This window comes from Xiphophorus maculatus, chromosome 2, assembly GCF_002775205.1.
Source record: "Xiphophorus maculatus strain JP 163 A chromosome 2, X_maculatus-5.0-male, whole genome shotgun sequence".
Taxonomy (NCBI): Eukaryota; Metazoa; Chordata; class Actinopteri; order Cyprinodontiformes; family Poeciliidae; genus Xiphophorus; species Xiphophorus maculatus.
In genome coordinates this window covers 20,546,891-20,570,112 of record NC_036444.1, presented here as the reverse complement: position 1 = coordinate 20,570,112, position 23,222 = coordinate 20,546,891, and the positions used below count along the sequence as shown (strand labels likewise).

The 23,222-nt window shown below is 44.5% G+C and overlaps 1 protein-coding gene across 2 annotated transcripts in view; it reads left to right on the top strand.

Moving 5' to 3' along the window:
* Positions 1 to 22,161, top strand: part of LOC102226553 (filamin-C-like) — a 29,777-nt gene extending 7,616 nt beyond the window's left edge. The window contains exons 5-47 of one of the 2 annotated variants that reach the window (XM_023326873.1): positions 164 to 282; positions 396 to 473; positions 1,217 to 1,379; positions 1,478 to 1,678; positions 1,841 to 1,948; positions 2,552 to 2,689; positions 2,855 to 2,981; positions 3,066 to 3,202; positions 3,984 to 4,177; positions 4,259 to 4,372; positions 4,491 to 4,634; positions 4,782 to 4,905; positions 5,545 to 5,705; positions 5,807 to 5,897; positions 5,984 to 6,153; positions 6,248 to 6,365; positions 6,451 to 6,713; positions 7,119 to 7,716; positions 7,864 to 8,037; positions 8,746 to 8,908; positions 9,546 to 9,874; positions 10,776 to 10,899; positions 11,089 to 11,245; positions 11,330 to 11,519; positions 11,594 to 11,617; positions 11,708 to 11,949; positions 12,044 to 12,143; positions 12,217 to 12,357; positions 12,464 to 12,592; positions 13,004 to 13,177; positions 13,292 to 13,456; positions 13,800 to 14,003; positions 14,089 to 14,241; positions 15,690 to 15,812; positions 15,980 to 16,237; positions 16,318 to 16,587; positions 17,187 to 17,324; positions 17,476 to 17,591; positions 18,988 to 19,120; positions 19,223 to 19,399; positions 20,088 to 20,306; positions 20,726 to 20,947; positions 21,747 to 22,161. In XM_023326873.1, the coding sequence (XP_023182641.1) occupies positions 164 to 282; positions 396 to 473; positions 1,217 to 1,379; positions 1,478 to 1,678; positions 1,841 to 1,948; positions 2,552 to 2,689; positions 2,855 to 2,981; positions 3,066 to 3,202; positions 3,984 to 4,177; positions 4,259 to 4,372; positions 4,491 to 4,634; positions 4,782 to 4,905; positions 5,545 to 5,705; positions 5,807 to 5,897; positions 5,984 to 6,153; positions 6,248 to 6,365; positions 6,451 to 6,713; positions 7,119 to 7,716; positions 7,864 to 8,037; positions 8,746 to 8,908; positions 9,546 to 9,874; positions 10,776 to 10,899; positions 11,089 to 11,245; positions 11,330 to 11,519; positions 11,594 to 11,617; positions 11,708 to 11,949; positions 12,044 to 12,143; positions 12,217 to 12,357; positions 12,464 to 12,592; positions 13,004 to 13,177; positions 13,292 to 13,456; positions 13,800 to 14,003; positions 14,089 to 14,241; positions 15,690 to 15,812; positions 15,980 to 16,237; positions 16,318 to 16,587; positions 17,187 to 17,324; positions 17,476 to 17,591; positions 18,988 to 19,120; positions 19,223 to 19,399; positions 20,088 to 20,306; positions 20,726 to 20,947; positions 21,747 to 21,934 (7,361 nt within the window). In that variant the 3' untranslated portion in view covers positions 21,935 to 22,161. The remainder of the gene's footprint in view (positions 1 to 163; positions 283 to 395; positions 474 to 1,216; positions 1,380 to 1,477; positions 1,679 to 1,840; positions 1,949 to 2,551; positions 2,690 to 2,854; positions 2,982 to 3,065; positions 3,203 to 3,983; positions 4,178 to 4,258; positions 4,373 to 4,490; positions 4,635 to 4,781; positions 4,906 to 5,544; positions 5,706 to 5,806; positions 5,898 to 5,983; positions 6,154 to 6,247; positions 6,366 to 6,450; positions 6,714 to 7,118; positions 7,717 to 7,863; positions 8,038 to 8,745; positions 8,909 to 9,545; positions 9,875 to 10,775; positions 10,900 to 11,088; positions 11,246 to 11,329; positions 11,520 to 11,593; positions 11,618 to 11,707; positions 11,950 to 12,043; positions 12,144 to 12,216; positions 12,358 to 12,463; positions 12,593 to 13,003; positions 13,178 to 13,291; positions 13,457 to 13,799; positions 14,004 to 14,088; positions 14,242 to 15,689; positions 15,813 to 15,979; positions 16,238 to 16,317; positions 16,588 to 17,186; positions 17,325 to 17,475; positions 17,592 to 18,987; positions 19,121 to 19,222; positions 19,400 to 20,087; positions 20,307 to 20,725; positions 20,948 to 21,746) is intronic. The other variant, XM_023326874.1, reaches the window with a different exon arrangement.
* The last annotated feature ends 1,061 nt before the right edge of the window (positions 22,162 to 23,222 follow it).

Here is a 23,222-nt window from a genome sequence, read left to right as displayed (position 1 = left end):
TCTGTGCCCGCCTTCCTCACGTAGAGTCGCTCAATTCTGTTAATTTTTTGAAAGAATAATATATTTGAGATTTTTAATTTTTTTTAATGATTTCCTGTTTCTGACAAGCTGCCTTACCTAAAGCCTCTTCTCTCTCTCGTCTCTCCTCCTGTTGCATTTCCAGGTATTGAGCCTCATGGCAACAAAGTCCTGCAGCCCGCCGTGTTCACGGTGGAAACTCTGGAGGCGGGCAGCGGGGAAGTCTTGGTGTTTGTCGAGGATCCTGAAGGACACAAAGAGGAGGCAAGTCATAAATCTCAACATCGACGTTCAGCTGACTCTTCAAGTTTTTGCGAAGTGTGGCATCTTTTCTTGGGATTTAATTTTTTGACTTTTTTTTTTTTTTTACTCTCTAGGCCAAAGTTAAGCCCAACAAAAATAAGAATGGAACCTACACTGTCACCTACCTTCCAAAAGTGGAGGGTGTCCACAAGGTAAGAGCAAACTCACAGTTCTTTTCTTATTAACTTAAGGGTCACTAATTAATATATTTGCAACATAATTATTTGGCATTACTTTTATTTAGGACAATAAACCCCACGAAAGAACACAAATAACATGAGTATTATACCGTATTATCATTAAAATAGCACTTATCTTATAATCATTATCACTTGAGCAAAAATAATATTATTATATCAGTATATTTAGTGTTAGATACAGACAAATAATAATGTTTTTTCAATTACAATAGCAATATCAATGCCTTTTTTAAATAGAAAATTGGACAGTATTGCTGTCATGCCAAACTGCCAGTGTTTAGCATAAAAAAACATGAAAAAATAGAAGATATTTTAGAAGATAAATAAATACATGTTTTTTCTTTCTTTTTTTAACATTATGTGATTGAAATTTAAATGTATAAGTGGGCAGAAATATGTCATTCTGTGTCATGGTATACCGTACATGTGCTTTTCTCATATTTGTGTAAAAACATGAAAGTGCGTCAGGAAAACATTGTTAGAACAGTGATCTTATGCTCTTTTAATAACAATTTTTAACATCCTATACAGGAGAAATGTTTAGTGATGTGGGCAACCTGTCTAATAATCTTACACCCCCAAATCTTGTCGTGTCTTGCCAGAAATCGAGGCATGTTTTTATGGGAAACAGACCTTGGATTCCACAGGATTTCAGACTCGTCTTTCATTTCCCTTCCCTTCTTCTTCGACTGTAGGTGAAGGTGCTGTTTGCAGGTCAGGACATCGACAAGAGCCCCTACTCCGTCAATGTGGCTAAAGCAATGGGCGACCCAAGCAAAGTGCACGCCCGGGGCCCAGGTTTGGATGCTACAGGCAACATGGCCAACAAGCCAACCTACTTTGACATCTACACAGCTGGTACTTACTAAAACACACTTTATCCACCAAAACTGTTCATAAAAAAAAAAACCCTTCCTTTACTTGGTGCTAACCCTGTATGTCTTTGTCATGCTCAGGCGCTGGTACTGGTGACATCAGCGTGGTCATCGTTGATCCGCAGGGTAAAAAGGACACCGTGGAACTCATCCTGGAAAATAAGGGCGACAGTGTTTTCCGTTGTACCTATCGCCCGGTGCTGGAGGGTCCTCACGCCATCCACGTGCTGTTTGCTGGCCAGGAGATCCCCAAGAGCCCTTTCAATGTCAACATCGCGGAGGGTGAGCCATCCGTCTGCGTTGTACATTAACTGTCAGACAAATCAGATTTCTTAGTGGGCAAGCTGGTCTCAGGGCGATCAATTTTCCGTCATTTAGTTTTTGCCCTGGAAACAGTCGAGCCTTCCTCTACTGTCCATAACCCACGCTGTCTGTCATTTCTAGCTCCGGCAGTTGCTCCTCCCCCAGGAGCTCCTCTGCAGATAGCTCCTCAGTCAGTGCGCACCCCTCCTGGAGCGAAGGGTGTCCCTCCCTCAAAACCTGGCCGTCCAAGTTAGTATGCATCTGATAGGAGGGGCTTGTCAAACCATCCCAGCGCCATCCTTCCTATGCCAGGCTCTGCGCTTTCCTGAAACTTAAGGGCGCCGCAGCGCAACGCCTTGCTTGGTTCGCTTGTTCCGTCTTCTCGCTGCTTGGTGGCTCAGTCCTGTTCAGAAACCGTCAGTGTTGTACAAATAGTTCCATAGACGTAGAGTGTCTTTACGTTTGCACTTCTGTGAATTGCTGCGTTCTTCCTCGTTTCGGTATCTCTGCTTGTGGTGTTGACATGTTTGTTTTCCCATCATGTCTAAAGTTTGCATCAGCCATCTCTCCTTTTCAAAGCCTGCCTTCAACAGTTTTAAGTGACTTGACTGAAATGTTGCCGGATGCTCCTTTCTGCACTGTAATGTGTTAGTTTATCCCTTTGCGTTGTGTATCTGGTCTAGTGCGTTGTTCCAAAAAAAAAAAAAGCATCATTGTTGTTTTCAGCATTTTTTCCATCAGCGTTTAAAGACTCTCCAGTGAATTCAGCTTGGATACTAACATTACTGTCAAACCGCTGTCCCCGTTTCCCCCCCAAAAAATAATTTTCTCTCTTGCACTTCTTCCTTTCAGCCATAAACCCCAACGCTTGCAGAGCTACTGGCAGAGGACTCCAGCCTAAAGGCGTGAGAGTGAAAGAGGTGGCAGACTTCAAAGTTTTCACCAAAGGAGCTGGCAGCGGTGCCCTGAACGTCTCTGTCAAAGGACCAAGTGAGTCACACAGACTCCCTTTTCTCTCCATCGCTTTCTTCTCTTTCCCTTTCTTAACGTCTTCTGTAGTTTGAGCTCGATGTCTGAATGTTTTACTCACATCTGGTTATCACGCGGTTCTGAGTGAAGAGTCAGACTGTGCTAAACCTCTGTGTTCATCCTCAGCTGGAGCAGAGGAGCAAGTGAAAGTGCGAGACGCCGGGAACGGGGTGTACGAGTGCGAGTATTACCCACTGACTCCCGGTAAATACACAGTGAGCATCACCTGGGGAGGCCAGCCAATCGCGCGCAGGTAGGATCCCGGCGCCGCCTTTAGCCTCTTTGTCCTCATCTATTATCAAGCTTAAGCCGAGTGACGGTGTTGTGTGCATCACAGCCCCTTTGAAGTGGAGGTGGGAGACGAAGCAGGTTTTCAGAAGGTGAGGGCCTGGGGCCCGGGTCTGAAGACTGGCATGGTGGGAAAATCTGCTGATTTTGTGGTCGAAGCTATCGGCACTGAAGTTGGAACTCTGGGTAAGACTTTCAGCTCGTCAAACTGTTCTGAAGCCTCTTGCGGGCACACTGGCATTCTTTTAAAGTTTCTGTATCTACAACACAACCCCACACAGAGATTGTGAGGTGTAAAGAAAATTATACACCTTAGTTAGAAACTAGACTCAGCATGTGTGCAGTTCTGTCTTGGTATAAATCCAGCTGTTCTGAGAAGATCGTAGAGGTTTGTTGGAGGAACATTAGAGAACAAACAGCATCGTAGAGAACACAGCAGCTAGCTCAGGGATGAAGTGAAGAAGTTTAAAGCGAGGTTAGGTTGTAAATCAACGTCAGCAGCTTTGGATATATCAGAGAGCTCTGTTCAGTCCGGCATCTGAAAATGGAAATAGTGCGACGCAACTCCAAACCTCCAAAGTCCAAAGGGCTTGAATGAAGAACAGTTATGAATAATTTTCTATGATTTCCATTTATTCTATAGTCGTTAGGTATATTTTATAATCACGTGTTCCTGGAAACTGTAAAAAGTATTTTGCTTTTTTGTAAAATTACTAAGCTTATTATTTATTTGTAGTTTGATACAGACTAGTATTTTGGACAACGTCAAAGACACTAAAACACGGATGTATTCCTAAGCTGACAGGAAGTCAATCACTGTAAAGCTAATAATATCTCTGCATAGATCCACGGCTCAGACAAAATACATGAAAGTTTGTGGGCGAAACGAGACAAAATGTGAGAAATTTAATGTGCATACTTTTGCTAGCCAGGCTTTTTACGGCCTCTGAATGTTAAATTTCCCCAGGCTTCTCCATCGAAGGCCCGTCGCAGGCTAAAATCGAGTGCGATGACAAGGGCGACGGCTCCTGTGACGTGCGCTACTGGCCCACCGAGCCCGGCGACTACGCCGTCCACGTCATCTGTGACGACGAAGACATCAAGGACAGCCCCTTCATGGCTCACATTCTTCCTGCTGTTAACGATGTTTTCCCAGAAAAGGTAACTCCTGTTCCTTTCAGTATAAAACCACATTTCAAGAACCTTTATTTGTTGCATTTAAAACAAAACAAAAAATTGCAGGTAAAAGCCTACGGACCAGGCTTGCAGCCAACTGGGGTCATCGTAAACAAATCCACCGATTTCACCATTGATGCCCGCATGGCTGGGAAGGGCCACCTGAAGATCTATGCCCAGGTATGGAGTTGCACACACGCTTTCAGAGCCTTTGTTTTTATTCATAGGGATGTGGCATTTATATTGCATAAGGCTGGTACACAGCAGAAGTGACTGCGAGGCTTGTGTGTCTACCCAGGACGCCGAAGGCTGCACCTTCAATATCAAGATCACAGACAGGGGAGATAGCACGTTCGTGTGTGCCTACACTCCTGTCAAACCCATTAAACACACCATCATTATCACCTGGGGGGAGGTCAACGTGCCCAACAGCCCCTTCAGGGTAAGATACATGCTCAGCCACGGATACGGCATGTAAAATTAAATCAATCTAATGCGATGACACTTTACCAAATATAAAGTAAGAGGACTGCAGAAGTTGCACTTCAGCTCGCCTGCCTCTGCTTTAAGTACACTGTGAATTCATTAGGTGCTGGTTGGAGAGGGCTGTCATCCCGACAAAGTCAAGGTCTATGGGCCCGGAGTGGAGAAGACGGGGCTCAAAGCGAACGAGCCGACGTACTTCACCGTGGACTGCAGCGAGGCCGGCCAAGGTGAGCGTGCACGAGTAGCTGATGTGAGCGGTTAGGAAAGGCTCTCCTGGGTGTTGGCTGGCTGAAAAGTTTCCTCCAGCTTGTGATTTATAAAAAGGAGAACTGGAGAGTCTCATGCAGCACAGTATACTATTACTGATACAAAGGTATCAGTAATGCTCTTGGCTGGGAAATAAACCAACAACAATACTATGGGGATAAACACATGATCAATATCAATAGATAATACCTTTGAAAGAATATTGAATAATTTCATTGAACTCCGATCCAGAACCAAACAGCATTGTGGGGGATGTAGGCAGCAGAAAAGGTTTAGCTGCTCAATCTCCCACGACCAGCTGAACTAGCTTCCTCTTTGGTAAATAAACAGAACGTTGTGAAGTGGAAGGAAAAAATTAGTACAACAACTCCATATAAAAAAGAGAAAGGTCACATCAACAGATTGGCAGCGTTTTGGAGATATTTAAAACAAAAAACTAATCAATAATTATTGATATCAACTGATATGAAACTTTTATATCGTGATACATTTTTCAGCCGTTATATTCCAGCCCATTATCCAGCCCTGCTTGGTGATGGCTACTTCATCTTCTCTTGACTCAACTTTGTTTTTTTATTTTTATTTATATGTACCATTAGGAGACATCAGCATCGGAATCAAGTGCGCCCCGGGGGTGGTCGGGCCTGCAGAGGCCGACATCGACTTTGACATCATCAAGAATGACAATGACACCTTCACTGTCAAATACACTCCTCCTGGCCCGGGCCGGTACACCATCATGGTGCTGTTTGCTGACCAGGTAGGAATTTGGAGCTGACATGCAAGAGACAGCTGCCATCCGCTATATCCATCCACCTGTTCAAACCCTGTCATCCTGACGGTTTCTAATGCTTTTATCAGGAAATTCCTATCAGTCCATTCAAAGTGAAGGTGGACCCCTGCCACGACGCTGGCAAAGTGAGAGCGGAGGGTCCTGGACTCAACAAGACAGGTGAGATCTTTCAGAGTCTGATTGGGAATTTACGGCTATATCTGATGGTTTGACTGGCATCGCTTAGAAAATGCTTGTTCTTTCAGGTGTGGAAGTGGGCAATCCAACCCACTTCACCGTCTACACGAAGGGAGCTGGGAAGGCCAAACCTGAGGTCCATTTTGCAGCGTCAGGCCCTGGGGAGGCGGTTCGGGACTTTGAGATAATCGATAACCATGATTATTCCTACACTGTGAAGTACACGGCTCTTCAACAGGTACAGAGAGCTTCGGTTTGACAAGTGTCATCGTGCGTAACGACGCCTCATATTAGAATATTAGTAAATATTTAATCTTCTCTTTTTTAATCAGGGTAACATGGCTATTTCCGTGACTCACGGAGGAGATCCCATTCCAAAAAGCCCCTTCCACATCACGGTGGCACCAGCTTTGGATATCGGAAAAGTGAAAGTGGAAGGGTTAGATACCAGTAAGTATCATCCATATTGTACATTTTCACGCACTCCGTGTATAAGGAGTACTTGTTAAGAACCTCGCTGCACTCTCACTTGCAGAAGTGGAGGTTGGGAGGGATCAGGAGTTCACTGTTAACACGAAGGGAGCCGGTGGCCAGGGCAACGTGGGAGTTAAGATGACTTCTCCCTCTGGCCGACCAATCCCCTGCAAGCTGGAGTCAGACAAAGCCAAAAACACTCACGGTGTGAAGTACATTCCCCCAGAGGAGGGCCAGTACAAGGTTGATGTCACCTATGATGGGAACCCTGTGCTGGGGAGTCCCTTTGGGGTTGAAGCGGTCATGCCAGCGGATCCTTCAAAGGTAAAAGTTACAACTACACCCTTCAACAATAGAGACTTTTGCAAACTTGTGAATAACTATGAAATGGAAGATTAATGGCACATGGTTTTATAAATAATAATAAAAACAGTATTATTTGTCTTTGACTGCTTGTACTTTGACACTCCTGAATCAGAAGTCTTCAACGCTCGTCTTCAAGGTTTGATTCAGTTGTGTTGGAACAGAAATGCATGTAAAAGTTGCTCTGGAGGACAAGAGTGGTGCCACGAATTGCTCTCAGAAATCACTTTATTAGTTAAATTAATTTAATCTTAGTAGAAATACAGCTGGTTTGTGGAAACCAACAGCTGTATTGTTATGGATTTACAGTTTACATGACTTTTTCAGGGTATTTCACTCCAAACTGATTTGGCTGTTACATTACAGGTGCGAGCCTTTGGTCCAGGCCTGCAGGGCGGCATTGTGGGTAAACCAGCTCCCTTCACCATCGATACAAAAGGAGCTGGTGCCGGTGGTCTTGGCCTGACAGTCGAGGGTCCCTGCGAGGCAAAGATTGAGTGCCAAGACAACGGCGATGGCACATGCTCGGTGGCGTATCTTCCCACCGAGGCGGGCGAGTATGCCATCAACATCCTGTATGCCGAGCGGCACATCCCCGGTTCTCCTTTCAAAGCGGCGGTCCGCCCGGCCTTCGATCCCAGCAAGGTGACGGCTAGCGGACCGGGCCTGGAGAAGGCCAAGGCGGGTGAACCAGCCGCCTTCACCGTGGACTGCACCAGAGCGGGCGACGCGGAGCTTACCATCGAGATCGTGTCCGAGACCGGCGTTAAGGCCGAAGTGCACATCCAGAAAACATCAGAGGGCACATTCTCCGTCACGTACATCCCATCCTTCCATGGCACGCACACCATCACCATCAAGTACGGTGGGCACGCCATTCCCTACTTCCCAAAGGTGCTGCAAGTAGAACCGTCTGTGGACACCAGTGGGGTTCACGTTTATGGGCCTGGAGTGGAGCCGAGAGGTAATATTCTGTTTGCTATTCGACAAAATCCACCTCACCAACGCTTTGTGTCTAAATCAATAAGAGTAAGGGCGCGTGATGACTTGGCGTTATTGAGCCCATTTGATGCAGGGCAGCAAATCACCAGAAGTGCTTTTGTGTTTCAAGGGGTCCTCAGGGAAGTCACAACCCACTTCATTGTGGATGCGCGTTCCCTCAGCAAGGCTGGAGGCAACCGCGTGAAGGTTCGCGTTGTCAACCCTTCTGGCTCCAACACAGACACCTACATCACTGACAAGGCAGACGGCACTTACAGAGTGGAGTACACGGCCTTCGAGGACGGTAAGAGCAGAGAGAGAAGACACGACTCTTCAATACGTTTAATTTAACTGCGTTGACTTGAACACACGTTAAATATTCCGTGTAATGCAGAGGATTTTACCTGGACAGGAAAGAGCTCACACAGATGGACAGAAAAAGCACTAACAGGTTCTTGATTTAGGTGCCGTTCGGGGAATAAAGACGGAGCAGGCGAGGTATGGGGTATAAATACAGAATGATGCAGTCAAGCAATGATGTGAGGGACAGAGATCAGGTAGACAGGCTCTGCTTTATAAATAGTGTGCTGTGGAACAGAAGCTCTTAACCAGGCAGGTATGTGTGCTGCAGGCTGCCTGCACACAGGGAATGACAGAGGGGGATATTAATAGAGACCTATAACACAAAGCTAAGAGATCACAGAGCACTTCTCGTTTCACCAGACATCTTCTAATACTGTAGCCGTGTGGCTGGGAATCTGCCTTACAGGCCTACTGAGAGCACTCTGTCAGAAAAATGTTGTAACAGAATAATGAATAGGGAACAGATGTAACGCCTTGTATGTTCACCCGAGCGTCTGCACTCTCGATAGCGTCTTTTATAAATAAACAGATGTTTATCTCCCTAAAAGGGAGTTTTCGCTGGCCTATAATTACAAGCAAGAGTGCAACAACTGAGTATTTCTGCCTGTTATGAGAATGTTGTTAAGATCTTTTGTGTTTTTGCGCGCAGGTATGCATTTGATTGAGGTCCTGTACGATGGCGCGCCCGCTCCTAAGAGTCCCTTCAGAGTGTTTGTGGTGGAAGGATGCGATCCAACCCGTGTGCGTGCGTTTGGACCGGGTCTGGAGGGAGGAATAACCAACAGGCCTAACTGTTTCACAGTGGAAACCAGGTAACGTTTAATCACACAAAGGGGAAATAATATCATATTTTCATCTATATTAAACAGCACACAACAAAACAGAAAGGAGTTTCTCTGGGATCTATAATGTATTACTGTAAAACTATATATATATATATATATATATATATATATATATATATATATATATATATATATATATGCAAGTCCTAGAAAGAGTATAATCATAAGGTGCAAACCTGTTTTGCTAAGATCTTCACTACAAAAACACAAAATCCACAGTATTTTTTAGAGCATACATCTTAGTGCATTTGAAATAAGACAAAACTACCTTACAAGTAACTTTTCAGCAGGACATAGCTTGTTTTAAGTCAATAATTCCTTTTAAAAAAAGCTCTTATTTTATCTGGTCTTGGATGCTAAATCTTTTATTGAGCTTGTGTTATGCTCAATGAAACAAGCATAAAACAGTTACAAGTTTATTGTAACTGACTTGCATGTTAGTTACAATTAAAGATACAGGTTAGTTACAAGTTACTTACTTGTAAGCCAGTTACAATCATGGATGTTTCAGCTTTTGTTTCCTTAGTGGACTAGATTTTAGAAAGGAAATAAGGAGGTGTGATAGAGAAAAGAAGAAGGAAACATGTTGACTTCTCTCCTTCAGGGGTGCCGGTACAGGAGGCCTGGGCCTGACAATCGAGGGAGCCTCAGAGGCCAAAATATCCTGCAAGGACAACAAAGATGGCAGCTGCAGCGTTGAGTACGTCCCCTTCACTCCTGGAGACTATGACGTAAATATCAACTACGGAGGCCAGCCGATCCCCGGCAGTCCGTTCCGTGTGCCCGTGAAGGACCCGGTGGATCCAACCAAGGTGAAATGCTCCGGTCCAGGACTGGGCGCCGGAGTGAGGGCCCACGTTCCTCAGACTTTCACAGTAGACTGTACCCAGGCTGGACAGGCGCCACTGGATGTCAAACTCTACGGACCCACAGGTAGAAATTAGGACAAGTATACAAATCTTTAAAGGGAGGTTAAAAGGTTGTAGGCATATCTAACCTACATTCTACTACATTTAGTGTAGTAGAATGTTTAGCTGGTCTTGGATGCTAAAGCTAGCATTTAGTTAGGTAAGAGGGGAAAAAACCCAAAGGTGCAATAGGACTGTCTAAAATCATTGTCTATCTCAAAACCATAGTATCAGTTTTGTGATGTAGTGAACCTTTTGTCACATTAACTTCAGGAAGTTATTTACTATATCTGCTGATTATTTACTCAAGAAAAGGAAGCTACTGGGGTACGCCACAAATAATCTTCCCTGTGAAACACTTTCTGAGAAACAAACATGTAAACAATTTTCAATCAGAATGACTTTCTAACAGAAAGCTAAAGCAGTGTAAATACTGATTAGCATTCATGTGAATCGTTTGAACGTCCTTGTTTTTAAGGTTTTGTTTTTCTGTCAGAAAATCAGAGACTTTTTTGTGTAAAGTTCTCTAGATATGTTCCACATTGGAAGATAATTGGTGGTGCACCACTTCCTACATGTACTTCCAATGTTATGAATCAAGCAAATCAGACTTTATTTGTTGAACACTTTTCATATTGCCACTGTGCAGCCTGCAAAAGAACCAAACAGAAAATTATTTCATTAATTCAATAACCGATCAAATTAAAACAGTAATCCACTTCAGACTAGCCATTAGCTTCGATGCCTGGGACTCTAGGTTTTTGCTACACAAAAAAATGCTAAAGAGTTATCTACTGGAACTAAGATAATAACTGCTCGTAACCTTTCCACACAACCTCACTTTAAACATTCTGAATTATTCCCTTAACCTTTCACACTCTGCTCGGTAAAGCGAATTAAGAATGCAATATTTCTGTGTGTTGCAGGCACCGTGGAGCCGATGGGTGTGAAGAATAACGGCGATGGCACCCACACAGTTCACTACACCCCGGCGCAGGACGGCCCCTACACTGTAGCTGTTAAATATGCAGATCAGGAAGTCCCGCACAGGTTCAGCATAAGATTAATGAGTTTATATATAGATAAATAAGAACAACCAAGCTGTATGTTCACATACGTCTTAATTAAAGTTCCCCTTGCTTGCATTAAAATATATAAAAAAGGTGTGCTTCAGCAATTTTTCTGTCCTTATTTCTTTTTTGTCTCAGACTCTCTATATTCTCTGCCCCCCTTTAACAGCCCATTCAAGGTAATGTCTCAGCCTGGGCATGATGCCAGCAAGGTCCGCGCCAGCGGCCCCGGTCTAGACACCAAAGGAGTGTCTGCCAGCCTGCCTGTTGAGTTTACGATTGATGCCCGGGACGCTGGAGAGGGACTGCTCACTGTGCAGATTCTGGTGAGCTTCCGCTGCTGTGTGCGCTAACCATCGGAGCCGCAAGCTTGTTTCTCCAACGAACATCATTTTGCATGTCGTTCACAGGACCCAGAGGGGAAGCCGAAGAACGCGACCATCCAGGACAACAGGGACGGGACCTACACCGTGTCCTACGTGCCCGACTCCACGGGTCCTTACACGATCACCATCAAGTACGGAGGAGACGAGATTCCCTACTCTCCGTATCGAATCCAGTCGCTTCCCACGGGAGACGCCAGCAAGTGCCGCCTCACGGGTAACGAAGCCGCGGTTTTATACTTTCAAAGCCAGTCGTTTAGTGTCGTATTCATTTCGTCCTTTAACTTGCAGTTTCAATTGGCGGACATGGAGTTTGTGAGTTTACCCTTTTCTTTTCAGCTAAATTACATGAATTTGTTTCAGAAGCAAAGTTTAAAATGCCCTCCTTTGTCCGCCCCCACACAGCGAGTCTCCAGAAGCTGCAGACCTCTGAGGACACGGTCATCACGGTGGATGCCAAGGCAGCCGGGAAAGGCAAGGTGACCTGCAAGGTGCTGACTCCGCAGGGGATGGAGCTGGACATGGACGTGGTGGAGAATCACGACGGCACCTTTGACATTTACTACACGGCCCCAGAACCTGGGAAGTATGTGATCACCATCCGCTTTGGGGGGGAGAACATCCCAAAGAGCCCCTTTCATGTGGTGGTGAGTGCAGGAGTAACAAATAGCTGCTACAGGTGCGTGCGCTACAAGTTCCAACGTTAAAAACTTATTTTTTTTTGTCGTTCTGTGTCACCAGGCCTCAAACGAGCCGGTGGTTCCCCGTGACCCCGTGGATCCTCTCTTTCGTCCCGTTAACTTCCTGGTGCCGTTCACGCCACAGCAAGGAGAGATCACAGGTGAGACTGACGTATTTAAAAACCTGCAACGTTTCTCCTTTGCCCAGGTCACTGATATTTAAACACTCTGCAGGTGAGGTGCGGATGCCCTCTGGCAAGACGGCCCGCCCGCACATCACCGACAACAAAGACGGCACAATCACCATCAAGTACCAGCCCACGGAGAGGGGCCTGCATGAGATGGACATCAAATATGACGGAAATCACATTCCAGGTCGGCTTTCAGCGGCTCTTTTTTTATGATTTTTGAATTTGTTAATGGTATCCCAATTCCACTGTATGAGCAGACTAGTTATTTTTCTCCCTCTGATCCTCTGCAGGAAGCCCGCTGCAGTTCTATGTGGATGCTGTGAACAGCGGAGTGGTGACCGCCTATGGTCCGGGTCTAAGTTACGGCATGGTCAACAGAGCTGCCACGTTCACCGTGGTAACCAAAAACGCAGGAGAAGGTGACAGTGAAGCAATTTTAAATGCTCTTTTTTAGAACATTTTACATGATTTTAAGGTTATATGCTGCAATAACACAACATTTTACAAAGTATTTTGGTTTAGTGCAAATATCGTGAGGCAGTTGAAAAAAGACAAAGCGAACCTGCAAGTACATTTTCAGCAAGAAATAGGAGCTTGTTTTATGTTAGTAAATCCTTAATATTGATGAAGTATAAAAGTTTTACAACTTTTTATTCAATATTAAGGAGTTATTGACTTGAAACAAGCTCCTGTTTAAAGTATCTTGCTGGAAAGTTACTTGCAAGTTATTCTTTGAGGATATTTCGATATCTCAAAACTAGAGCACAATTCTTAGTGAGATTTTGTGCTTTTGCATAACGATTCTCACCAGTTCTCTTTTTTTCAAACAGGTGGTCTGTCACTTGCGGTCGAGGGTCCCTCTAAAGCCGAGATCACCTGCAAGGACAACAAAGACGGCACCTGCACCGTGTCCTACCTGCCCACAGCTCCGGGAGACTACAACATCATTGTGAAGTTTGACAACAAGCACATTCCCGGCAGCCCCTTCACGGCTAAGATCACTGGTGAGGAAACGCCTCGTCTGTCTCGCAGGCAGATGTGAAAGTAAATGGCTGTAAACCAGATTCCGGGGGAAGAAAAACATCTGAAGTTATCTTTTCTTTCCCTTTGAATGTCAGGGGACGACACCATAACCAGAACATCCCAGCTCAACGTCGGCACGGCAGCCGACGTGTCCCTGAAGATCGCGGAGACTGATCTGAGCTCCCTGACTGCCAGCATCAGAGCGCCGTCAGGCAACGAGGAGCCCTGCCTGCTCAAACGGCTGCCCAACAGACACCTCGGTGAGACAGAGGCGGCAAAACTCAGAAAGACGAAAACAGAGCAGAGCATTTGTAAAGCGTGGTGGGCATAATGCTTCCCAATGGAAAGTCAGAGATCTTCTTGTTCATGGAGTACGGAGGCACGCCGGCATTTTCAGACTTTTATTTCTAATGAAATTCTAAAGCCCTTTAATATTTTCATTTTCCACCTCGTAATTTCACACAGCTTTGCCTCGGTTCGTCTCATAAAATCCCAACACAGAGATGCTCATTGACGTTTGTAGTCAGTTGCAAGGAAATGCCCGTTTTTGTAATTTTTCTGTCTTGATTTCAATTTTTCTTCACCTTGACTATTTTGCAACAGGCATCTCTTTCACCCCGAAGGAGGTTGGCGAGCACGAGGTGAGCGTGAGGAAGAATGGGATGCACGTGGCCAACAGCCCTTTCAAAATAATGGTCGGCCAGTCGGAGATCGGCGAGGCCAGCCGAGTGAAGGCCTTCGGGAAAGGGCTGGTCGAGGCGCACACTTTCGAAATGGCTGAATTCTTTGTGGACACGAGGAATGCTGGTAGGCTCTCGGCGTCCCGACCGTTTGCCACACAGGTCTGGACACAAAACACGGCTCTGATCGTTGGTTCCGGTTTGTGCACAAGGCTACGGCGGTTTGGCGTTGTCCATTGAGGGTCCGAGCAAAGTGGATATAAACTGCGAAGACGTGGAGGACGGGACGTGCAGGGTGACCTACTGCCCCACAGAACCTGGGAGTTACATCGTCAACATCAAGTTTGCTGAAAAGCACATCCCAGGTTAGAATAAATAACATTGTGGGGGAAAAAAGAAAGGGAAAAGAAGTGTGTATAGAAGAAAATTGAACAAAAAAAGCAAAACTAACTACTTAGACCAGTAGCTTAATACATTTTCTTCAATGGGAAATCCATTTTGTATATATTATTATATAAACGTGCTGAAAAGTCCCCAGTTTGCATCGCAATCTGTTGACAAACAAAATCTTACTTCATAAAAAAGGAAATTCCTTACAATATCAATGCCATTCTATGGGGAAATGTTTTATATATTGCATTAAAACTGAGAAGAAAATAGAAAAAACGTTGCTAAAACTGGCATTCATAGCATTAGCTTACCTTTAGTTCTTGGACCATGAAAAAAAAGCCAGCATGTTTTTGTTGTGTTGGTTGTATTATTAGAAATAAAACTTATTTTAAGATAAATACAAGCATTAACATATGACACAAAAGGACATTTTTATTTACTAACTAAAAAAAGTAATTTTTATCTGACAAATACATAAATAAATAAACCAGATCTTTCAAATTAGGGGTGGGCGGTATGGACTTAGAAATTTATCGCAATAATTTGTAGTGCTATGGTGATAACAATGAATATTCAAACTTAAAAAAAAAACAATGTATTATTACTTATTTTAGGTAATAAACAGTTTTACAGGACAGTGCCTGTATAGTGCCACAGACATAAACACTGATCTTGAAAAACAAAAATTCCCGTTTGAAACAAACGGGAATTTTATTATTTTCTTAGGGCATAAAAAAGGTGGGAAAAATATTTTTTGTAAAATTTTTTTTTTTTTAGCTAATCAGTTGTAATTTTCTCCAAATACAAAGTTGTTATTTGAAAAATACATCAGTAGTATTGTTCTTTAGGGGTTATCTGATGTCAGAGTAATTTCTTTTACCTGCAAGAGTCGACTACAGTAGGAGGAGGGACCGGGTCGGTCGGCATGCTTTTTTGTCTGTCGGCCATATTGGATTTAACAAAAAGTAATTTCTTGCATTTGCAGCTGATGGCCAGTAGTTGACAGTGTATTTTATGACGCATTAGTGTCCACTTCAGTGGTCTGTGTGTATTTATAACCTAAAAATCCACAAGAAGCACAAGCAAATGGCTTTTAGATGGCTGTCCACTGTGGTGACCACTATGCATGAAAGGGTTAATGAAAGGAAGAGGGATTTATATCACTTAACTGCTCACAGCAACTGAATATATTCACGTTTTCAAATTTACTGATATTTATTGATGCTCTTGTGGAAGAAAAAGTGGAAAAAAATAGCAAAAATAACATTTCTGATTATACTGTTGAATTTTTTTTTTTTGAGTATCAGTAACTAAAATTTATCACGACAATGATAAGCCATAATTCGTATCATGATAAACAATGTAATAAAGGTCCACCACAACTTGGAATAAAAAAACTAACATTTCTCTGTGTTTCCTGCAGGAAGTCCTTTCACAGTGAAGGTGACCGGAGAAGGGAGGATTAAGGAGAGCATTACCAGGAAGAGACAGGCTTCCTCCATCGCCTCAGTGGGCAGCACTTGCGGCCTCAACCTCAAGATCCCAGGTGAGCGCATCAGACGGCCAGAAAACACTCGGAGAGCGGCGGTGGAGCGCTTTAGACTAAACGAGGCCAGCGCCGCACACACACACACACACACACCCCACAGACGCCCCCCCCCCCCACACACACACTCCTCCATCCGTATGCTCACCGCCGCTTCCTTTCTGCAGGAAACTGGTTCCAGATGGTTTCCGCTCAGGAGAGGCTAACCAGGACGTTCACCCGGAGCAGTCACACATACACTCGCACGGAGCGCACGGAGATCAGCAAGACCCGCGGCGGGGAGACCAAGAGGGAGGTGCGCGTGGAGGAGAGCACCCAGGTAGGAGGAGGAGGAGGAGGAGGGAGCCCCTTCAGAGACGTGTTCGGAGACTTTCTGGGCAGAGAGAGCCTCAGCAGCTTCGCCGGCATCACCGCCAGACCCGAGCGTGAGTCGGAGTTTGATCGAGCCGCACTATTTGGTGTGAAAATCTCAACTGCGTCTAACCTGGTGGGTGTGACCCGGCAGCCGAGAGCGGCTCCCAGGCCATGACGGCGCAGGTGACGAGCCCCAGCGGGAAGACGGTGGACGCGGACATCGTGGACGGAGGAAGCAGCACGTACAGCGTCCGCTTCATCCCGCAGGAGATCGGCCCCCACACCGTGAACGTCAAGTACAGGGGCCAGCACGTGCCGGGCAGCCCCTTCCAGTTCACCGTGGGGCCGATGGGTGAAGGCGGGGCCCACAAGGTCCGCGCAGGAGGTCCCGGCCTGGAGAGAGGCGTGGCTGGAGCCCCATGTAAGACAGAAATGATGTCAGAACCTTACAGAATCTCAGTCAATTGCGTGTCACTGAACAGAAAGAGTGATACGATTCAAACTTTTAATTCTACCTCAAAGATAGAAACAAAACCCAAATTCACTTTTTCTGAAAAAAACATGCTATGCAAAGGAAGCTTTGAGTGCATGGTCTCTCTGATACTACAGGATCCTTTACATTACTAACATGGGAATTCTTTATCACATTTTCCTTCCACCTAACTTTCCCTGTATAGGACTAGATAAGCGGCCAGATAACAAAGCAATGACCTAATATGGCTTTTTCTGCTTGTGAAGTATTAAAAAGGCTTTCTTGTTGGTTTAATGTAATATAAAATTTTTCTGAGAAACCAAATTTTGGGTTTTCATTTGCCGTGAGCCGTAATTATCAAAATGAGCAGCAGTGCACGCTTAAAATCCAGCATCCTTTGTGTAAACGAATTTGTACAAGCTGCTCTTTTAGAATTAACTTATCAAAACAAACGAGTATATCAGTAATATTCTATTAAGCTTCGATGACGTCCGTTCATTTAGACGGACGTTTCAGACTTCGCTTCTCCTCTGTCTCGCCCGCTCCAGCCGAATTTAGCATCTGGACCCGCGAGGCCGGCGCCGGTGGCCTCTCCATCGCCGTGGAAGGCCCCAGCAAGGCGGAGATCTCCTTCGAGGACAGGAAAGACGGCTCCTGCGGCGTCTCGTACGTCGTGAAGGAGCCAGGTGAGGACTCCCCCCTGTGGAAGGCTGCTCCTCGCCAAATGCGCCGCCTGTTTATTTTTGTCTCCTCACCAGTTGGCTCTCCAGCTGTTCCCCCTCCGCTTCCCTGCGGTTCACTTGATTGTGAAAGTAAATAACATGTCTGCTTCCCCAGGTGACTACGAGGTGTCAATCAAATTCAACAATGAGCACATCCCTGACAGCCCGTTCATCGTTCCGATCGCTACGCTGTCAGACGAGGCCCGCAGGCTCACTGTGACGAGCCTTCAGGTGGGTGCACACCCCCACACACACACACCCCGGCGATAAAATCAAATTAATTCTCAGCACATAAAACATACACATATACAAAATATAAGAGCCGAGCAGCAGATGGTGAGTGTGATTTGTGTTGGATATTTCTGTCTCATAGCTCTTTGCCCTTGAAGTGTAATTGAACGCCAGTATTGGAGCAGTCTGCAGGACTGTAATACTGCGACGCTGGCTGGCGATGAAGGGCTGGATTAACTGTCCCTCGCTAATGTGGGGCAATACAAGCTGTGCTATGTGGGCCCTCCGTCAGTTTACGCGTCTCTCTTGGAGCGGCAGCAAAACAAGGAGTGGCAGATAAAGATACTTTTACAAGTTTACAGCCATCGCAGAGGAGCGTTTGTTTTATATGCTAACATATAGCTAAAAGCAATGTTTTTAGGGATCTGGATGACACTGAAAGCCAGCTGAAGTGCCTCCGAAGTGTGTTTTAAGCCTGAAGTTATGTGTGTCCGGTCGGAGCCATTGTTGTTTTCGCTTTAGGGGGCGATGCTTCGCTGTAAACTTTTTTCTGCCTCTCAGAAACTCAGTCTGGGCTATTTTAGAGCTGATGAGTCATACAGGTTGTGTCCCCTCCAGGTGTGGGCACAATCACTCCCTATGAGAGCCTCACATACAGTTATCATGGACAAAAACGACTTATATTAACTTTGGATTTTCTCTTCCAGGATAGATGTAGCTTTTGTGATGAGAAAATTACTGAAAAGGAAGCAAAACGTTAACACTTGACAGCAAATAATTCAAAGTAGTAGAAGAAGAAAGGGGAAAAAGTGGTCAGCTTCAGCGTGGACAGCGACTTTGGTATTCCAGGAGCTTAGGATCACCTAGAGTCAAGGTGGTTTCTGGGTAGATCCTGATTATACATATTCTGAGCAGTTCTCATAATGTGATCGGGGAACGATTTGGGTCAGGTGCCTGACACTTGAATGCAACTTGGTGTTTCTAACAGGAAAAAAAATCCTAAACACAAGTCAAAAATAGCTTTGGAGGGCTTACATTGAGCTTCCTAAACGGCCTCCTCAAAGCCCTGAGCTCAAACCCGTTGAAAATTAATGGACTATGATTAAAAGTGGGACTCGTGCCTGGACACAAACCAATTTGATGATGAGAAGAGCAGGCAGATTTCCAGCAAAAATGATTCCAGAAGCTTGTTGATGGCTACAAAACGCGTGGCTTCTCCACAGCTAACGGATATTAATCCGAATACTAGTGGGTGTGCATATATTTGTATATACATGAACATATATGGATTTGAAAACCGTGAGTTAACTTCAAACGCCTCATTAAAAGCCTGAAATTAGTTTGTGCGGTGATGATGGCTGTAAATTTAGGTTGTGTTCATCTGGTTTCCCTCTAGGAGAAGGACTTGAAAGTAACTCAGGAGGCCTCCTTCATGGTGCAGCGCAACGGGGCCCGAGGTGTGGTTGATGCCAAAGTTCACACGCCCTCCGGATCATCCGAGGAGTGCTACGTCAGCGATCTGGACGGGGGTACGGAGAGAGAACCCAGATGATCATATTTATACCAAGAGGGAGAAGATTATTGCAGGAGGAATGATTTTTCCCTTTTTTATTTTTCTTCTCTCTTTTTAGACAAAAGTGCAATCCGTTTCATTCCACGCGAGAATGGCGTTCACTCCATCGACGTCAAGTTCAACGGGTGCCACATTCCCGGAAGTCCCTTCAACGTGCGAGTGGGAGATCCGGGTCTGATCGCCGATCCCGGTCTGGTGACGGCCCACGGAGCCGGGCTGCTGGGAGGAACCACAGGTACATCCCACACACACCGCTCACACGTTGGGGTGTTTACGTTCAGGAAATGAGGAGTTATATTTAAGACACGGGTGTCCAAAGTGCGGCCCGGGGGCCATTAGTGGGTGCTTGACTGACTCTGTTTGGCCCGCCACAACAGGTGGTTGATGCAGATAGAGATTTTATTGATTTTTTTTTCTTTAATCAGAGAAGAAAATTATTACTGACAAATATTTTCTACAATGGAAAATATTAAGTCTTTTAATAAATATGTTTTTTCTTTCACTTTAAATTCAATGCTAAATAGGATCACGTTTATAAACTGACTTCAACTTAGACTTTATAAAACCCAAATTTGCTTCTATATAGTTTATTAAACCTCTCTTAGTACAGAAAGCACTTTGAAAGAGAGTGAAATTCAGCTGTTATTGCTGAGGATAGGCAGACTTTTTCTTTCTTTAGAATGTGAAGACTGGATGACTTTCTTTTAAGTAACACAAAAAACTCTCAGTTTTGGACCTACAGTGAGTTGAAAAACTGACTCGTTCACTTGTTCGATTAGAAGTATTGCATGCTTAGTTTATTGTTGAGCAAAATCAAAATCAAATTTTTTTGTCATTTTAGACAGGTTTTTTTTGGTCCGCATGTATGTTTGACGTGACGATTTTGGCACCGCCGTATTAAGACCTGCCCTCTGTTCCTCCAGGTGTGCCCTCCGAGTTCGTGGTCAACACCTGCAATGCCGGCTCCGGCGCTCTGTCGGTCAACATCGACGGCCCTTCCAAGGTGAAGATGGACTGTCGAGAGTGTCCAGAAGGCTACAGGATCACCTACACGCCGATGGCGCCCGGCAACTATCTCATCACCATCAAATACGGCGGACCGCAGCACATAGTGGGCAGCCCCTTCAAAGCCAAAATCACAGGTCTGCGCGACAGTCACTCTCCCATCTGATCTGTGGATGACAAATGTCACCATAATGAGACAAATGTTCCGCTGAAAAAAGTGTGGAAGTTCTGGGAAAAAAAAACAACGTTATGTAATGTGTGTCTGTGCTGCTTCTGCTCCTATTTGATAAAAGCTGCCAGTTTATTTCCATCAGTTTTTTAAAATGTGATTTTAAAAAAATACAAAAGATTCAAGTTGTGAAAGTTTATTTTATCCTTGAGGCATAATAAATATTTTTTCAGGCCACTTTCTCTCACTTTTGTGAGAACTTCTCCAAGGTGGAGCTTTCCTCGTTTCGCTGTCAATACCCAGTGGTTATGTAACCGTGTCCAAACCAATACAGTTTTAGATAAGGTCTCTTTTTTTTTTCCCTCTCTCTCTCTCCCTCTCCCGCAGGCGCCCGGCTGTCAGGGGGACACAGCCTCCATGAGACCTCCTCCGTTTTGGTCGAAACTGTCACGAAGACCTCCAAAGTCGGCGGCGCCTACAGCTCGTCTTCCTCCGCCACCTCAGCCAAACTGACGTGCGACGCCAGCAAGGTGGTTTGTCGTGGAGCGGGGCTGTCCAAGGCTTTGGTCGGGCAGAAAAATAACTTCACTGTTGACTGCAGCAAAGCAGGTGAGGAGAGGATAAATTTAGGAAGTGTTGGAAAATTGTCCACACATGCCAAGCGTGAAGAATTTCCATCTGCTTGGATGCATTTGCGACCGACGGTCACCGTGATCATTAATGATGCCATCCATGAGTGTTATTCTCTCGCTAACATACAGTCAGAGTAAAAACACATCAGTACATGAGTAGTAACGTTTTGACTTCCTCTGCAGGGTTTTACAAAATTCAGTTTTGCAAAGAAAACTGAAAAAAAAAATAAAAAAAATCTGCTTTGTATGCATTTGGTTTGATGACATCACAAGAGGCGCGAGAATTGAGCTAATCTGTAAACATTATAGAGACTTTTGACAGATTTCAACCTAGATTTGCGATTTTAGGTATACTTGAGTAGCACAAACTTTAACTTTGCATTTCTGAGTCAGAATTTGACTCAAGTGTTTCTAAAACTGAATTTTTCTGAAATCCATGAAGAGTTTTCACATTTAGCTCAAAGTGTTTTGTTGCATCTATTAAAGGTGAAATATGTTTAAAAAGCTGCAGATGTAGAGGAACAAATTAATTATAAACACACAATTAACCATTTGCCTTATGTGATGTCACCAGAAGCACTTGCCAATGGGAGCTTGTTTTTGGAAGCGTCGACTTTGTCTTGATTTAATAAGCATTTACAACAAATTACCAAAACGATAAGAAAACTTACTATAACTTCTAGTTCTAAGGTTTTAATTTAACCCGAGTTTGACTGCTTTGGGAAAACAGTCAAGCTGGTAGCTTTAAATCTGGATTTTTTCCCCTCTCTGTCCAGGTACCAACATGTTGATGGTGGGCGTGCACGGACCCCTAGCGCCATGCGAGGAGGTTTATGTCAAACACATGGGCAACAAGCTGTACAACGTCACCTACACCGTCAAGGACAAGGGCAGTTACACCGTCATCGTCAAATGGGGCGACGATAATGTCCCGGGGAGCCCCTACAAAGTGACTGTACCTTAAAAAAAACACTGCAAAATGCAACCATTTTTACTCCTCCGCTCCTTTCTGATCATCTGCGAAACAACGGTCAAGCTTCATCGGGTCTTCATGTGTGAAGCACAAGGAAAATCTTTGCTTGCAACTTTACTGGTGGTTGAATATCAAATGTGCCAAAGTTTTTTTGTTTATTTTACACCATGTTCCAAATTATTATGCAAGTGATATTTTCTCAGATTTTCTTAAATGGTCAATGCAAATGATGGTCAATATAATTTTCAAGTCATGAACTATTACAGTATAAATCCAATTTTACTGAACAAAGCTCCCCATGAGAACAGTATATTTTTCAAAAATAAAAAACTCAAAATGCACTGTTCCAAATTATTATGCACAGCAGATTTTCTAAACATTTTATGGATTATAAAGAACTGCAAACGGTCATTCTTTGACTGTGCAGCATTAAATGGTCACATGTACTAAAATCAAGGTTATTTCAATCAAAAACATTTTAACAGACCAAGTCACATGTAAACATAGAACCTTCTTTGATATCACCTGCACAATTCTTGATCCATTGAACTTGTGAGTTTGTGGAAAGTTTCTGCTTGAATTTCTTTGCAGGATGTCAGAAAACCTTCCCAGAGCTGCTGGTTTGATATGAACTGCATTCAGATCTTCTGCTGGAGGAAACTCCAAAGGTTCTCAATAGGGTTGAGGTCAGAGGAGGATGGTGACCACACCATGAGTTTCTCCCCTTTTATGCCCATTGCAGCCAATGACACAGTGGTATTCCTTGCAGCATTCATTGTCATGCATGAAGATGATTTTGCTACTGAAGGTTCGGCTCTTCTTTTTGAACCATGGAAGAAAGTGACCAGTCAGAACGTCCATATACTTTGCTGAGGTCATTTTCACACCTTCATGGACTCTGAAGGGGCCGACCAATGATTCTCTCCCCATGATTTCAGCCCAAAGCATGACTCCACCACCTCTTTGCTGACGTCACAGCCATGTTGGGATGTGGTGGCCGTTCACCACCAATCCACTACTGCGTCCATCTGGACAGCTTCAAATAACTGTTTGCTGCTTTGTAAGGGCATTTTAACAGCTGCTCTCTTAATCCGATAAATTTGTCTAACAGAAACCTTCCTCATTATGCCTTTATCTGTACAAACCCATCTTTGTTCTGAATCAGCCACAAATCTCTACACAGTACGATAACGCTTCAGTTTTCATTAAATATCTAATGTTTTCATACCTTGTCATACGGCACTACACTATCTGATGATTTTTGTCAGCAGACAGATCC